Source organism: Cryptomeria japonica, chromosome 7 (assembly GCF_030272615.1).
Source record: "Cryptomeria japonica chromosome 7, Sugi_1.0, whole genome shotgun sequence".
In the NCBI taxonomy this organism is placed as follows: domain Eukaryota; kingdom Viridiplantae; phylum Streptophyta; class Pinopsida; order Cupressales; family Cupressaceae; genus Cryptomeria; species Cryptomeria japonica.
The window spans coordinates 531,148,827-531,165,580 of record NC_081411.1 but is presented as its reverse complement, the minus strand read 5'-3'; the positions used below and the strand labels follow the sequence as shown (position 1 = coordinate 531,165,580).

Here is a 16,754-nt window from a genome sequence, read left to right as displayed (position 1 = left end):
AACAGGTACTTTGGGAGGGCCACTTGAAGGGCATGTGGCACATTAAAGTAAAGTTAGTTGATTGAAGATTCAAAATTCATTCCATGGGTCTTAAATATATATGAAGACTTCCTTTTATTTATTGTATTTTTTTTAAATATTGAAAGTAGATGGGAAATGTCATATGTAGACAAATTATACGATAATGACAATGGATACCAAAAATTACCCTATCAAAATGTAGTTTGAGATATTCCCATAATAATAATAAGATGCCAATTAAAATGACAAAGAGACCTCAAGTATAGGGCTTGTTTGTAGAAGCGTGGTGGGAAAATATATATTGTTGCTTGTAATAGAATCGATGAAGGAAGGTGAAATATCGCTCCAATCTTAATGGTAACACAACCACAAAAATGCAATATGTATATTGTTGCTAAATGATAGATAGGAGCCTCCATCGAATGTTGATGATGTGCGAACTCAATGACAAGGCAAGGAAAAAAAGTTAAAATCCTAGCCTCTTGATCAAACACTTAGCCACACACAATCTAACCACGCAGACACGATATTCAAGCCAAGAATCAATACAAACTTCCAATATCAACCACCAATAGCAAGGGATATTGACTACAAAATAAATAGTGAGTGCCAATAAAATGGTGCTATAAGCGCTTAGACAATATCGTTGTACAATATAAAGTCAGACACCCAAAACTGGATGTAGTATGTAGCGTTGGAGAGGGTACCGATGTCACTGCAAAAAAAGAAAAAAAAAACTCCAATAGCTGATAAAGATGGCTCACTTATTTGATCCTCCATTTCTGCTAACTACGCCACCTATCTATGCCTAAATTAGTATCTGCAGGAAGATATTTTAGTTCAGTTAAACTGTTAAGCTCCAAATATTTTACTCTTGGTACTCTTAGTTGTCTTTGAGATGAAATTGAAAATAAAGCTGTTAGGATTGAAGTCCAATTACTCAGAAACCTGCTCATTATTCTCGATGCGAACAATAGTTTCTTCTACTCACAAAGCTAATATGCAATGAGTTTTAGAGTCTTTTATGCAGATGTGTGCAAGCATCAAAGGACGCACTTCATCACACAAGAAGCAAATAGATATTGTTACCTACTTCTCCTGACTCCTCATGTATATACATGAACAAACTATGAGTTATCCATTACCACATAGACCCAAGTAAATTATGAAATGAAAATTTGAGAGGAGTAAGGAATGAAAGAAAATGTATCAGACTGTGTGTGAAATATATGAGATTCCAAATGCAAAATGTCAAAGTCACTACACCATTGCAAAAAAAACCAAGGAGTAAAGGACCGGTCAACTTAGTGGTAATTTTTTTATGCTTTTATCATCATGAAGAGGAAAAAATGTTAAGAGATGCGACTTATTATGAAAGGGTACAACTACTCCAAATCATATGACTTATTGAGGAAGACTACTTTTATTTTATGAGGCAAATTTGCATCCTCGTCTTACCAATGAAATTTGGTCTGTTAAAAGGAGCACATTTTTTAATGTAGAAAAGTATAAAATCATTTGGTTATATACTATGGATCTTAAAGATATATAAATATGTGTAAAGGAAATGTAATAAATGGTGCTAATCATAATTAAGGTTTTTATTTTTTATAGTTCACAAGGACTACTAGTTATAATTTACAATGAAAATGTAAAAAAAATTAGTTGTTGACATCCTTCTTTTTGATCAATAATTTTTTTTTTTATAAAATCTTATTCTAGTTTTTATTTTTAAAATATATAGTAGAATTGATAAAAGTATTTTTAGAGGAAAAATGTTTTTCTTTTCTTAGAGAAGGAAGATAAATACTTTGTAACTAATAACCAAGGATCATGAATGTCATTCTAAGACTTATTTACTTTTTTTAAAAAGTCATTCTTTTGACATTAATAAAGGATAATAGTCTACTAAAAGAAGAAGAATTTTCTATAGAGTAGGCACTAAAAGGTTTTGATAATATATAGTTCTTTCACAATAGAATAATTTTTGAGTTAAACAAATTATGAAATGTAAAACTTAAATATCATAATCATCTAATAATCAAATAGTTGCCAATCATAATTGTATGCATTATAAATATTTTTTTTTTAAATATGAAATATTGTTGAAAATATCACCTATGAAAAGGAATAGTTAGAATTTCCTTACTTGGCCTTGATAAATTAATTTCAAAAATAATAGAGAATAGCACTATCTTCTAGTATAACCTGTACAAACGATTAGTATAGCCTAACCTGCTCTGATACCATGTTAGAAATTAGGATCTTAGGATACTAATCATTATAAACAAGATATAAAATAAATGAAATGAGAATCATACATGCATAAATGTACACATTACACAAGATATACATGGGGAAAACCCTTTCGGGTAAAAAACCCCATAAAGCATCATTTAATTAAAGCACTTACAAATATAGTCTATCATAAAATAGACATGAACCTGGGGACACTCCTCCAATACTTCCACATGGCCAATAATACCTCATATGCATAGTGATACAACTCACCATAAAGCTCCAAATTCTCACACCTCTCAAATGAGAGAGAACCTCCTTAAATATAGGAGGAAGGGTGACTTAACTAGTCACACCTTTTCAATAACCCCCACTCATAAATAATTAATAATCTAATAGTTATTAGATTATAATTATTTTAAATGGGATATGCTTATAAAGCATATAATATATAAGGTTTTATAACCTTATATTAGAACATTATATATAAATGTTATAAGGATGTGATCCCTAATAACATTATGTTCTAACAATTTATGACAACAATACGAGGCAGCTCAACAGAGAGATATACAAACATTTACATTATATTTCAATGATACTCTAAATTGCAGAAATAGAAAGCAAATGGTTAATGCTGCATGATTCTTCTTATAATACCATGAAACATCAAATAAATATCAGAATTAACAAATCCTAGAGAATCCCCTGTTAGTTTTTAGTGATCGGATTAACAATTAATGAGCAGAAAACAAAATGCACACTAAGAAGGACACACAACACAAATATACCCTGGGAAAACCTCCCTCTTGGAGGAAAAACCCAGCAACTAATGTCTCAGATCTGCCTTAGATTAATCACAGAAATAGGTTACAACTTACAACTTTGCCCAGCTAGGGCACAAACACAAGTGACAAGACACAACTTATCTGATCCTGGGACCTGAGATCGGACATGAAGAAGTCTCCAAAATGTAGGTGCTACTGCCTGTAGCAGGTTCGGCAGTCTCAGAACAGCCTAGGGTGATGTTCGCTCAGCTGGTAATGAAGTTCGCCCAGCTGATAATGAAGTTCGCCCAGCTAAGACGAGATTCGCTAGGGCGTGGACTGAGATCGCAGACCTTCAAGGTATGTTTGCTGACCTTTGGAGCAGAACAGATCACATTAAGGCAGATGATATTGGCTTAAGTTATATCACTTGTGACCTCAAGTCACTTCCTTTATATACATGCCCTTAACCCTTATGCCTAGGTCGGCTTTGGCGCCAAATTACAAATTCACAAGTTACATTATAGGGTCAGACCCATTTATAACCATAAGTTACGTACGCCATTATAGGGTCAGACCAATATCACAAGTTACATCGGTTAGGACCTGACCAATAACACTTTACAAGTTACATATTAATAGGTCCTGACCAAGCTATATTTTACATTGTGTTTACACCCTACATGAATTCCTTTACATGTTACAGTTATAGGGCTAACCTATAACCCGCTCAAATAGGGCCCAATACAAAGGCAAATTGCTAAGGCTGAAGGCCCATTAGAAATTTGGTTGACTAGGTCGGCTCACCCAAGGGATCCGACCTAGCTATACATCAACACTCCCTCTTATCTAGGGAGGATTCCTTCTGAGTGACCAAGTCACATAGTGACTACCACCATGGCTACTCCCATGGATGATACGTTCACCATAGCTACTCCCAAAGGATGAATGAACTCATCATGGAATTTCTTCCATGACACCCACCATACCTACTCGCAAAGGGTGGATCCACCATGCCTACTCGCAGAGGGTGGGTCGAGGGCTTTCACCTCAACCTTCTCCCGAAAGATTGCCTTAACCGAGGGCTTTCACCTCAATCTTCTCCCGAAAGATTGCCTTAACCAAGGGCTTTCACCTCAATCTTCTCCCGGAAGATTGCCTTAACCAAGGATGTGGCTTCCTCTGAAAGCTGAAACAACAGAGAAGCTCCCTCTGAAGCTGATGAGCTTCCTCTGTAGCTCTTTCTGACATTTACTTCCTTTTAGAAAAGGAAGTCTTCATTTGACTTTTGTTCCTTCTGAGGAGTTCCTATAACAACTTCTGCAAAGGAAGCAAGAGAAGTCCTGATTTTGCAATCCCGAGCCACTTAAAGCACTGGATGTGAGATAAGTCCTTCTTCCTTTTTGCTTTAGGAGGAGAATCAGATCCTCTATCTCTATCCCACTTTCTTCCTTTACCTTTCTCCATATGCGAAGATAGAACTTGATTTTCCAAATCGTAATGATCACACTCAAGTCCTCTAGCAATTAGCCGTGACTCTTCTTGTAAAAAATTTGTCCTTAGGCAATCAAACTATGGAAGTTCAATCCTTGCGTTGATTCCTTGAATGAATGCTTCCCAAGATGATGGAAGACCATTGAGAACCATCATGGATAGGTCGCTATCTTCAACAACTTTCCCAACAGAAGAGAGCTGATCCTTCAGATCAGAAATCCTCTTGAAGTATGCAGCTAAACATTCTCCTTTTGCCATCTTGATGTGGTGAAGTTGCTGCTTCAATGATAGGATGTGACTGGTGTTGTTGATCTCATACATCTTTTCTAAGGTGCTGAACATTTCTTTTGTTGTCTTAAGCTTGGCGATGAGAGGCACGATATGATCCTTGACGAAATCCACTATTATCCTTTGAGCTTGAAAGTCTTTCTTTCTCCAAGCTTCCTTTTCTCCTTCAATTGAGGGCTCGGAAGACTCTTTGCTGATGAACTCGGAGAGATCATTCAATGTCATCATGATTCTTAATTTCCATGCAATGAAATTGGATGCACCATCCAATCTATCTTCAGCTCTAATGTATGATGCCATGCTGACTGAAGAATGGAATGATAGACTAAGAATGAAGACTTCCCGATAATCTGATCACAGTTAGTACGAAATTGGCTCTGATACCATGTTAGTTTTTAGTGATCAGATTAACAATTAATGAGCAGAAAACAAAATGCACAGTAAGAAGGACACACAACACAAATATAGCCTAGGAAAACCTGCCTCTTGGAGGAAAAACCCATCAACTAATGTCTCAGATCTGCCTTAGATTAATCACAGAAATAGGTTACAACTTACAACTTTGCCCAGCTAGGGCACAAACACAAGTGACAAGACACAACTTATCTGATCCTGGGACCTGAGATCGGACTTGAAGAAGTCTCCAAAATGCAGGTATTACTGCCTGTAGCAGGTTCAGCAGTCTCAGAACAGCCTAGGGTGATGTTCGCTCAGCTGGTAATGAAGTTCGCCCAGCTAAGAAGAGATTCGCTAGGGCTCAGACTGAGATCGAAGACCTTCAAGGTATGTTTGCTGACCTTTGGAGCAAAACAGATCACATTAAGGCAGATGATATTCGCTTGAGTTATATCACTTGTGACCTCAAGTCACTTCCTTTATATACATGCCCTTAACCCTTATGCCTAGGTCGGCTTTGGCACCAAATTACAAATTCACAAGTTACATTATAGGGTCAGACCCATTTATAACCACAAGTTAAATTAGCCATTATAGGGTCAGACCAATATCACAAGTTACATCGGTTAGGACCTGACCAATAACACTTTACAAGTTACATATTAATAGGTCCTGACCAAGCTATATTTTACATAATGTTTACACGCTACATGAATTCCTTTACATGTTACAGTTATAGGGCTGACCTATAACCCGCTCAAATAGGGCCCAATACAAAGGCAAATTGCTAAGGCCGAAGGCCCATTAGCAATTCGGTTGACTAGGTCGGCACACCCAAGGGATCCGACCTAGCTATACATCAACATCCCCCATTAATGGGTTAATAGAGCCTAAGAATAATTGAAAAGAAGAAAATAGAAAGCACCTTTGCAGGCTGGGAAGCTTAACTTTGATGAAGATTCTCATGGTAATTCTAGTATAGTATGTGCTGGATATGTGTTATAGATCACCTTGGGTGCTTTTACATTGGAGGACTTTAGTCTTTAGAATTCAGGAATCAAAACAAATAATGAAGCTGAATGGGAGGCACTTTTAGCTCACATAACCTTGGCTTATATGGAAGGTTTGCGGAACATCACTGTGGAGGAAGTGTCTTCAATAGTTATCAATGCTTTGAAGAAAGCACACTGTCCTAATTGGAAGCTTTGTGCTATTTTAGAATGAAGTATAATTATGGAGAAATAGATATGATTCTGTAGACGAGGTACATTGCTACAGGGAGCAAAATATAGTGATAGGTTTTCTTGCTAATAAAGGGGTTGACCTTCAAAATAATCCCTCCTTAGAAAGTTAGGATGTCTGATTGAAACGATCTTGCTAGGCTTATCAATGAAGATAGACTATCATCATATATGTTGATGTCACCATCTGTAGGCTGGCTATTATTCCATAGGTTCCTCCCCTGTTGGCCACAAGTGACAGTCATGCTTTGGGTTCTCATTAAATATGTAATTCCCTTCTTGGGATATTCTGATTTTTGCCCTAAAACAACAATTCCAACTATGAGAATTGCAATGTATTTATAAATATTAATTTATCAAAACTGAAGACATTTCATTATAATATTCAACTTATAATTCAGAATAATTCTAACAGAAAAAAATTGTAATAATAATTCAGACAATAGAACTTATCTTGATTTTCTGCAATAACTCTCCTTCAGACTGTCTTGTCGAAGATCAATAAATCATAGCATCATTAATGTTAGGTTCAGTACATCATAGCATATTCCTTATAGCAAATCATATTGTGAATTTCTTAGAAATACTTGCAAATAGCAATGCTAAGGTGGGTCATCCTCAATATTGCCAAGCGTATGTAAGGAGGGCCATCCTTACAACTCCCACTCCACCTTGGAGGGGGGCCATCCTCCATGATCATCAAGCCCAAGAGCACAGAAGGTGGGCCATCCATTCCACCTCCTGGCCCACAAGCATGGAAGGCTGGCCATTCATTCCATCTCAAGGTGGCAGACTTAAAAAGAACATGAGAAGGGGGGGGCGCCATCCTTCCTATTTACAATACACTTCCTTAAATTCAATACTGATTCCTCAAGGAGTTTTCTAGACTATCGCTGATCGCTTGATTTCTCTTTATCATCATTTCTAGAAGAATTGATGAGTGGATGAGTGGATGCTTAAATGATACTTAAATGACTTGATGCTTTAATGATTGATATTCGAATGATTTAATGATAGAATGGTTAATACTTGAATAGTCAATGCTTTAGTGATGTTTTAATGATTGTTATTAGACTGATTGAATTGATGGAAGAGTTGATTGTTGTTTTGTTTGCTTGATTCCTTTATTCCCAAAGGATGATCAATGGATGATTGAATGATTTCCTTTGATTTGATGATTTGATATATTGGTAAATGATGATCGAATGAATGTTGAATTCATAGAGTGATTGAGTGATGATTTGAGTGCTGATTTGAAGTATTGATGAGTGATCATTGATAAGTGATCATTGAATGCTTCAAATGATTTTTCCTTTATACTTCATTGGTGAAAGAGTCACCACCTTTCATAAGACCTGAGTTGCCACCCTCCATTGCTACATTTTGACAATAATAAATTTTGCATTTCCTCAAATGTGTAATGTCCCCGATTGGGATTTTCTACATTTTGCCCTAGAATTCCCAAATAAGGTATTAAGTATATATAGGAAATGCAAATTGCCCACTTTAAATCTTGATTTAGACCCAAGCACATATCAAAGTTTGCAGACTATCCTTGATCAATTCTGAAACCAGATATCCAGTTAGGATCGATTGACTTCTCTGTCTGATTCGATTTCAGATTAATGCTTCTTCCATTCCATCAGGACTTTCTTATATTACAGATCAGAACTTCTTTCCTTTATCTTTCTATTCCTTATTTCAGATCAGATGCTATTCTATTTCCATTTCATTGATCCTTCCTGGAATCAATTCAGGTCTCCTTCAAATCTGCCGATTCTACCTATCAAATCTGCTCAAAAAATATATATTCATGTCTGTGGTAATAAAATGTTTGTCTTCTGTAGTGCTATATTGATATCTGCTGTAATGATATGTCTATGTCTGCTCTAAATATATTTTAGTCTGCTGTAATAATATTTCTTGGTCTGCTGTAATAATATTTCTTGGTCTGCTGTAATGATATGTCTATGTCTGCTCTAAATATATTTTAGTTTGCTGTAATAATATTTCTTGGTCTGCTGTAATATATTTCTTGGTCTGCTGTAATCTGCCCTTTACTTTGTATTCTTTCCCTTTTTATATCTTCCATGGTGGGAAAGGCCATGTCCTTTAATTTTGAAAAGACACATTGCCCTAGTTCGACCTTTAACAGCCACACACAATTTTATTTATTATTTCTTATTTTGAGTCGGCATCCACAATGTTTTATGTCTAACCTGGGTCGGCTCCTTAAGGGAATCAATTCCAGTCGACCTCCTTTATTGATTATTTTATCTTTTTATTTTATTATCTCTTTCTTGGTCGGCCCTGCTCTCCCAAGTTTATGGCTGCAGCCATATTTAAATGGCTGCGATTTTCCTAATTGACAGGGACATGACAAAATGAAACCTTCTTCCCTTTATATCTTCCAATGTGAGGGAAAAGTCACACTTCTTCATCATACCCTTTGCAAGAGTCACAACCTTTCACAATTACCTCCCTTTGAAAGAGTACAACCTTTCATAATTTCTGCCCTTTGAAATAGTCACTTCCTTATTTTCTTACCATTTCTTTCTATTAATTCTTCCTTGATTTATATGCTCCATTCTTTCTTCCCTCATCCATATCCCTGAACTCTTCTCCCTTTTATATCTCATGTTTGAGGGAGTCACAACTCTTCATTTCAAGTTTTTTGACCATTCATTAAACTTAATTAAATTTTAATTATATTATATTTTATTTTTCATTTTTATATTTTAATTTTATTATTATTATTTATTATTAAATCCTATTTCAAAAAAGGGAACATTACAAAATACTGCTTGATGGCACCACCATCTGTAGGCTGGCTATTAATCCTTAGGTTCCTCCTCTGTTGGCTACACTGACAGTCATGCTTTGGGTCCTCACTAGATAGTACTTGATGGCAGTTCATTATTTTTTTGGTTATAACAAGATCTCAGTTGATGCTTGCTTTGAAATGAGACAGCTTCACAGGTGGGAGGTGATAACATAGACAAGTTTCCATCCCTGCATTAATGTCTTGCTCATGTGAGTCTCCTTACATGTTGACCATAAGAATGAGTAAAGATGCTCATGTTGTGTTTCTAATTGCTTCTAGGTTTAGTCTCCTCTGGTCTGGCTGTTTCTCCTCCAAGTTTATTTAGGGTTGTTCAATTGGTTTTGGGTTTGCCGCCATGGCTAGCAAATGGGTTAGCTCTCTTAGGGATTCCCTGCATCATGGGAATGTTTCGGATCACAGGCTCGAGAACTTTCAACCATGCCAACCCTGTATAACTGAATGAGCAATTTTGGTCCAGAGGGGCTTGCAAACAATGGCACTCTTCAAAATTGGGCTTGCATTTTGGCTGACTGTGAGATTGGTTATAAAGCATATGCCGGTTTGCCAGCACCATGGCCTATTAGAGGTGTTTAGTGAATATACCCTGTTGTCTCTTGAGGAGGGTAATCTGGTTCACTCAACAAAGAAAGCTGAAATTATTAAACAAATCCAATTTGAAGGCTTGGACACCTTGGCTGACTTGGAGTTTGTTAAGGCTAAAAGGTTTGTGAAGGCTAAAATGGTGGCAGTCTATAGCTCGATAGTGTTCAATAAAGCTTATGATTATTTGAGCTTGGCAAGACCTACCACTACCTTGGGCTTCTCTGCCTGGGTGTTCATCATGGAGCTGCTTGCTGGTTATCTGGTTTGTATTGGCTTATGGCCCTTTGTATGGTTTTGGATAATTTAGCTGTTTTCATATGTCATCTAGTTGTGTTTGTTTTATGGCGTGCTCCACTCCTCCTCGAGTGGTTCACATAGGCTTTTTTATTTGCTTTATAGTTCTCTTGCTGTTGTTTGCCTAAGGGTTGAGGTCCATTATAGATTCCCAAAATTATATCTACAAAAAAAATGTAGGGAATATTAAGGAAAAAAATGGAGAGCCAACAGAATATATACAAGATAATTTCAAAAACCAGCTGCAACTCCTTAAGCCATTGCTTTGACATCTACAAAGGTATACGTCCACGCTGCTAGGAATCTTGATGTTATTAAAGGCAAATTAATCATTTATATGTGGAATTGCTGAGCTTGCACCATTGACATTTTTTATGAGAATCATTCTTGTAATCATTCCTGTACATACAATTGGCTCAATTCACAGCAGTCTCATGGATTGCATGTAAAGTAAGGCTACTTCTGCTCACTGGAGCATCATTAACTGCATCTATAGCTAGATTGACTAAGGACCTTCACATGCCAATCTCTCGGAGAGTGTCATGTCCCCTCCTTGATTGTTATATATATAATCTAAACGAAGCAATTATTATTATTAATTAATATAATATTTACCAACAAATGATTATTTGAAATTATTAAATATTTATTTTTTAATTAATATTTATATATCAATATTAATATTCTTGAAATATTTAAATTAATATTATATTACATTGTAATTTCTCATTCCCGAACCAAGATTGGATAATAAATAATAATAAAATTAAAATATGAAAGGCTAAACAAGGCATCGGTTATTAAAAGGTTAGCGACTTGAATGAAGATCAAACAATGAACTGTTAGTAAACCAACCACATCATAATGCCGTAATCATAAGGATATCGATTACAGAAATAAAGAGACTAATGGGGATCGATCATCCTAAGGAAGAAGATAGCAACTTAATTGATGACTAAGATTATCGATTTAAAGAGTAAGTAACAAAAAAGAGATTTATGACTTCGATTAGTCAAATAACCATTAATTATGAAAGATGTGATTTGTTTATGGTTATAAATGTACCGATTAATAATTTGAGATGGCAGCCATCATTCAAACCAATGCTAATTACAATGTCGGTCAAGGGAAGAGTATCAATCGATAATAGTTATGAAGAGGCACATTAATAAAGGATTTATTCAAACGATTTAAGTGAGAAGAGATACGATTCAGAGGATAATGACAGCGATTAAAGATAAGAAAGGAAATGGTTAGGAAAGGACGTGTCTCTTTAATCACATCCCTCTAATCATTTAAGAAGACAATTGAATTCAATCTCAAGGGGAGGAGGGAAAGGGAGAGGAAAGATATATTATCTGCAACCATCGAATGGATTGGAAATGATCAGATCAGATTAGAACTGTTATTCAATTACAGACAGTAACATCCCTGTTCTGGGTGGTATGTATAGGGGATGTGATTAGTTAGTATGCTTAATATATGTAGCCCGAGTATGTTTGTATGCAGAATTTAATAATAATATTACATAGACTGCAACATGTACAATAGTAATATTTAACTCATAACAGTGGCAGACCAGATCTGTCATGCGTCAGATCTGTCTGCCCTGTTACCAGCCATTAAAAATATTCATAACTAATGTTTTAAGTAGTGATAGTTTCAATACAGTATATAATAGGTATTTAGCAAATACTTCAATAATTGGTTATATTATTTAATTAATATATTTATTTGTGTATATATTCAAACCAGAATAAGGATAAGTATATATATAGTAATGTAGTAATATCAATAATGATATATACACACATAATGTTTTAATCAGACAAATAACATTATTAGATTGTAAATCAGAAAGAGCTCAGAAGATAATACATGGTAAGCAGAATATGTTTATATGCATAATCCTTGTTAGTATGTTACTACTGTCAGTGTTTAAGAACTTGGGAAAGGAGGTGTTTTCGTGTTGGGGACATTACAGTTGGTGTGACACTTGCATTAAGAAATTATGGGTGTATGATAGATGAATGATTTATTTATAGTTAATCGAGTGAGCAGTGGAATAACACTGATTGGATTCATGTTAAGATGGAAATGTCTCCTAATATATTTAGTGGGAGTCATAAGTATATTGAAATGGATTAATTATGGTTAAAACATAGTAGGGAACATTACAGAGAGTTTGCAAGTGACTCACCTTATCCAGCCAGCATTCGTTGTCATCCTTATAATGCAACTCAAACTATACTAATGAAAGAGTATACATAATCAGTTTTTCCCTTGTTTCCTTTGTTGTTCTGCATTTCTTTTCATACACCCTGCAGTTTTCTTGGCTGTATGCTCCTTAAGGGTTATATCAGCTAGTATTATAGCCAAATTTGACCTCACACTTGATCGTCTAGCTGAGATTTTGGTATCTGGCATTTATTGTAATGTCCCCACTTTGAAATAGAATTTAATAATAAATAATAATAATAATAAAATCAAAATATAAAAGAATATAATTAAATATAATTAAGATTTAAATAAGTTAAATGAATGGTCAAAAGACATGGAATGAAAAGTTGTGACTACCTCAAACATGAGATATAAAAGGAAGAAGAGAACTTCATTTGAGGGGGGATAATTTGGGAATCAGAAGTGCAGATCTGATTGTGAAAGGTTGTGTCCCTTTCAAAGGGCAGAAATAATGAAGAGTTGCACTCTTTCAAATGGTGCTAATGGTGAAAGGGTGTGTCTCTTGCCAAAGAGCATACATGATAAAAAGGTGTGACCTCTCCCTCACATTGAGAAATATATCCAGTGACATCACCATGGATCAGATCAGATCAGAACAGAACTGTTATTAAGTTACAGGCAGTAACATCCTTGTTCTTGGTGGTATGCATGGGGATGTGCTTAATATGTATGCTTAATATATGAAGCCTAATAATGTTCTTATGCAGAATTTAATAGTAATATTAATATGGACTCCAATATGTATGACAGTCATACTTAATTTCATATACATTCATACTACAACAAGATATTGACATAATTACAGTCCCAAGCTCTTAACCAATTTTAATTCCTTTTTCCTGAGGAGTGGTGTGATGCTGTTAGGGAGAGGCAGAGTAAAACCATCTCATGATAGATGAGCCCCAAGGGTGAAAGAACTCATGATCCAGTAATCTGGGCTGCATTAGGGGGATGGTATCATCGAACCCTAGACAAACAAGTCTCCCATCCAAGATTAAAAATTAGAAGGGGATTAAGATTAGGCCTGAATAAGGACAATGCCTAACTGTACTATGAGCAACCTTAGTCATTAATTCGTAATTACTGTAACTATAGGTAGTAATGTATGTTTCCCTTTGGGAATTGACAGCCTATAAATAGGGGACATTACATTTCTACCTCCCAGAGCACAAATTCTCAGATAAAGACTGCTTTTCCAGCCAATATTGGGATGCTTCCAATTGTATGCAAGTATCCACCACAAGATACTCCTGCACGTTTCATCTTCAGGTATCTTAAAATACTTCTACCACAATTTGTTGCTTTTCATGCCAGTCAGTATCAGTTTTTACTGTTAGCAAATCATTGGAATACAGCTTGTATAACCAGGATTTCGGGACCAGTCAGTTTCATGAAATTTAGCATGCTTGACAACTGATAAATAGGAACATGTCAGAGTTGAATGACAAGGATACCAACAACACTGCTTTCATCAAGAAGATTGAAATTAACATGGCATATTTAGCCATAACAAGCTTCATATTGCAGAGGAAGTAGGAGGTAGAAGCTGAAAAAACTGTTGTCTTGGTTTGCTTTTGCTATGCTAAGAATCCAAAACATGAAATCAGTGCAAGACATTTTAAAGATTAACAATTTAATGTTTACACAGTTCATATTGTTTAGAAAGGAGAATTTTTTAATGGACGGATGTTTTGAGTATCCTTTGAGACCTACCAACATGATGAAATGATGAAAGATTGCATGCATGGAGCTCTTTCTTCCAAATACATCACATACCAAGTATGCCACCCAAGGTAAGAAATAACTAAATTGAGTGAAATTCTCCTAACCCAGACATCATCATCTATTAAAATGTGAGAGAAATTAATAAAAACATAGATGACCACATACAATAAAAATACATAATGGGAATACCTACCTAATTAAATTTAGATAATCAGTCAAATCAGTTCACAATCAAACCAAGGGGCCAAACAAGGTATAATGTGAACGTTAAAGTACATAAGTTATTTCAAAATGTATTCAATTTGGGGTTTAATTTTTTTTAATACACAAAAGAGGATATGATTAACCAAAAGAAATAGAACAACAAAGAGCCCACCTAACTCTAGGTTTATGGATGATGAACCTCCATGAATGACCTAGCTTAGGGTTATAATCCCTATTATTGATGATTTGCACGCTTACCTTAAGAAGATAAAGCATAATCTGCCACTCAGTCATCTGTACTCCCACTATTAAAAGTAAAGTTAATAAATATTTGGTTTTCAGTCTTAAGTAGATATGTGTGTATATAGTTTATCTAGTGTTTACGTATGTATGTTGGTTAATAGTAAGTTTCAGCGGGTTAAAGCCTAAAGATGGTAATTACTCAGATGTTAGAAGCGAAGAACAATATTCCTGAGTCTGGATAAGAGTTGAAATGTTGGAACTGTTACAAGCATACTGCAAACGATGCAAGTTAGTTTTAGCTGTTTGGAAACTAAAAAAATCTTCTTCTTTATGTCCTCTTTCAAACTAGTATAGAAGACAGAAAAAGAAAGTAAAACCTGTTTCTCCCAAACACGTGCAAGCCAACGATGTGATCATTATCCAGCCTGCGGCCATCAGCTGATTTGGAGGGCTCAGTAGAACCAATCTCACATGAACTGTAAACAGTTCCATTTGTTGGATCAAGTATTTCTACCTGCATATAATGGCCACACTTAGTACTTAAGCTTTCTAGGGAGCATAACTTCTTCACTGCATCTATAAAAATTAAACGTGGATAGTTCAGAGTGAAGCCATGCTCTGTCTTCATCTCAAAAAGGTACAATTTAACAATCAGAGCAGAATGGCAAAACATAGTTGAAGATTTCATTAGCAAGGCTATAGAAATTACCACTCCATGTTTTCTTCCAATCCCAAGCCTCTGCACAATAGTTTACGGTGTCCAATGAGAACTAAAAGTAATAAGAAAATCCCATCGTTCTTATCTAATAAGGAAAGATACACTAAGGTAAATGACTGACACAAGTTGCCCTGGTAAGGATCGTGAATACTCCCTAGAAAGTAAACAATAAATAGCTATAATTCTCAAAGAGAGTATACAATTGCTTACAGAAAACTTGAGTCCAAAAGTATATAGAAAAATGTGAAGAACATGTAAACGAGCTTATAAATTCGTAAAGGAGGAGAGTATGTTATTCTTAAAAACAAACTTCTTATATAGTTCTTGAATGTAATTTAAATAATAATAAATTGAATGTCAAAAAGCATGTGCATTTTCACAGTAAATCCCTATGTTTATATCTCAGAAAACATGACAAAGTGTTGAATTGGGTAAATACTCAAAGGTGTGGTGTACACCAGTAAATGAGATTAAGTTCAAATTTGACAGAAGACATACCCCTGAGACATCGCATCCAAGCCAAGCAATGATGATGACAAAACTACATTTATAATATTAATAAGAAGAATAAGAAGAAGTATTGGAGAACACTAAACATCTTACAGGATTTTGGGTATGAGCAGAGAGAGAAGTGGCTAAAATAGAACGCTCAGAATCCGGCTGCCCCCATTTTTCAACAACCTCGGGCGTTCCCTTTTCTCCACGCACCTCGATTACTGCATTAACATTAATAATAGTGTCGGCATAGAAGCACAGAAATACATTCTTAAAAACGTAATGGTGTTCTTGTCACCTTTGACGAGGCCCAAAACATCAAATGAGAGTACTCTGAGTGGAGGGCAGCCTGTGCAGTCCACTGCACTTATACGAGGCATTGCCTCAACTCAATACAAACCAGTAACAATTTACACTTCCCCTCTCCAACATAGACTTCAACTAATTCCCTCTTTAACTCATTAAATTTATTGTTGGAAATAAACTCCTAATTAAATTAAACTAATGTCCTCGGCCTTTCCGCAGCGTATATGGAACTTAAGATCTCTGGCAACCGCTTTAAGCACCGAAAATTCCCAGTGTTTTTAACTGGACGACTGCAATTTTAGAATCTACCGTTTTGAAGGAATGAAAAAACGAAACTTCATTAGGTCTAAAATCTAAGTGGAAATGGGCAAATATTACGCCTTTCTAATTTGTATAGGGTAAAAGTGTATCCCTAGTGCTACTCGCGCAGTTTTAGATTTATTTCGAGTCATTTCTTTTTAATGTAAGGAGTTAGTGTTGAAATGGTATATTTTTAGGTTAAATATAAACAGCATCAAAATATCACAAAAATAAAGTTGAATCAGAATTCAGTACAATACAGGGGCATATCTCCATATAGTAATTTAGATAAAATTAATATTTATTTGAAAATAATTATCACATGAAAATTATTTCTTTCATTTTGAAGAATTATA

The 16,754-nt window shown here is 35.3% G+C and overlaps 1 protein-coding gene across 1 annotated transcript in view; it reads right to left on the bottom strand.

Moving 5' to 3' along the window:
• The window catches only part of LOC131031111 (uncharacterized), a 125,450-nt gene extending 108,912 nt beyond the window's left edge, over positions 1-16,538 (bottom strand). The window contains exons 1-4 of the mRNA XM_057962144.2: positions 16,091-16,538; positions 15,901-16,013; positions 15,289-15,318; positions 14,957-15,093 (exon numbers count right to left, since the gene is read on the bottom strand). Coding sequence (XP_057818127.1) covers positions 14,957-15,093; positions 15,289-15,318; positions 15,901-16,013; positions 16,091-16,172 — 362 coding nt within the window. The 5' untranslated portion in view covers positions 16,173-16,538. The remainder of the gene's footprint in view (positions 1-14,956; positions 15,094-15,288; positions 15,319-15,900; positions 16,014-16,090) is intronic.
• Between the last annotated feature and the right edge of the window lie 216 nt (positions 16,539-16,754).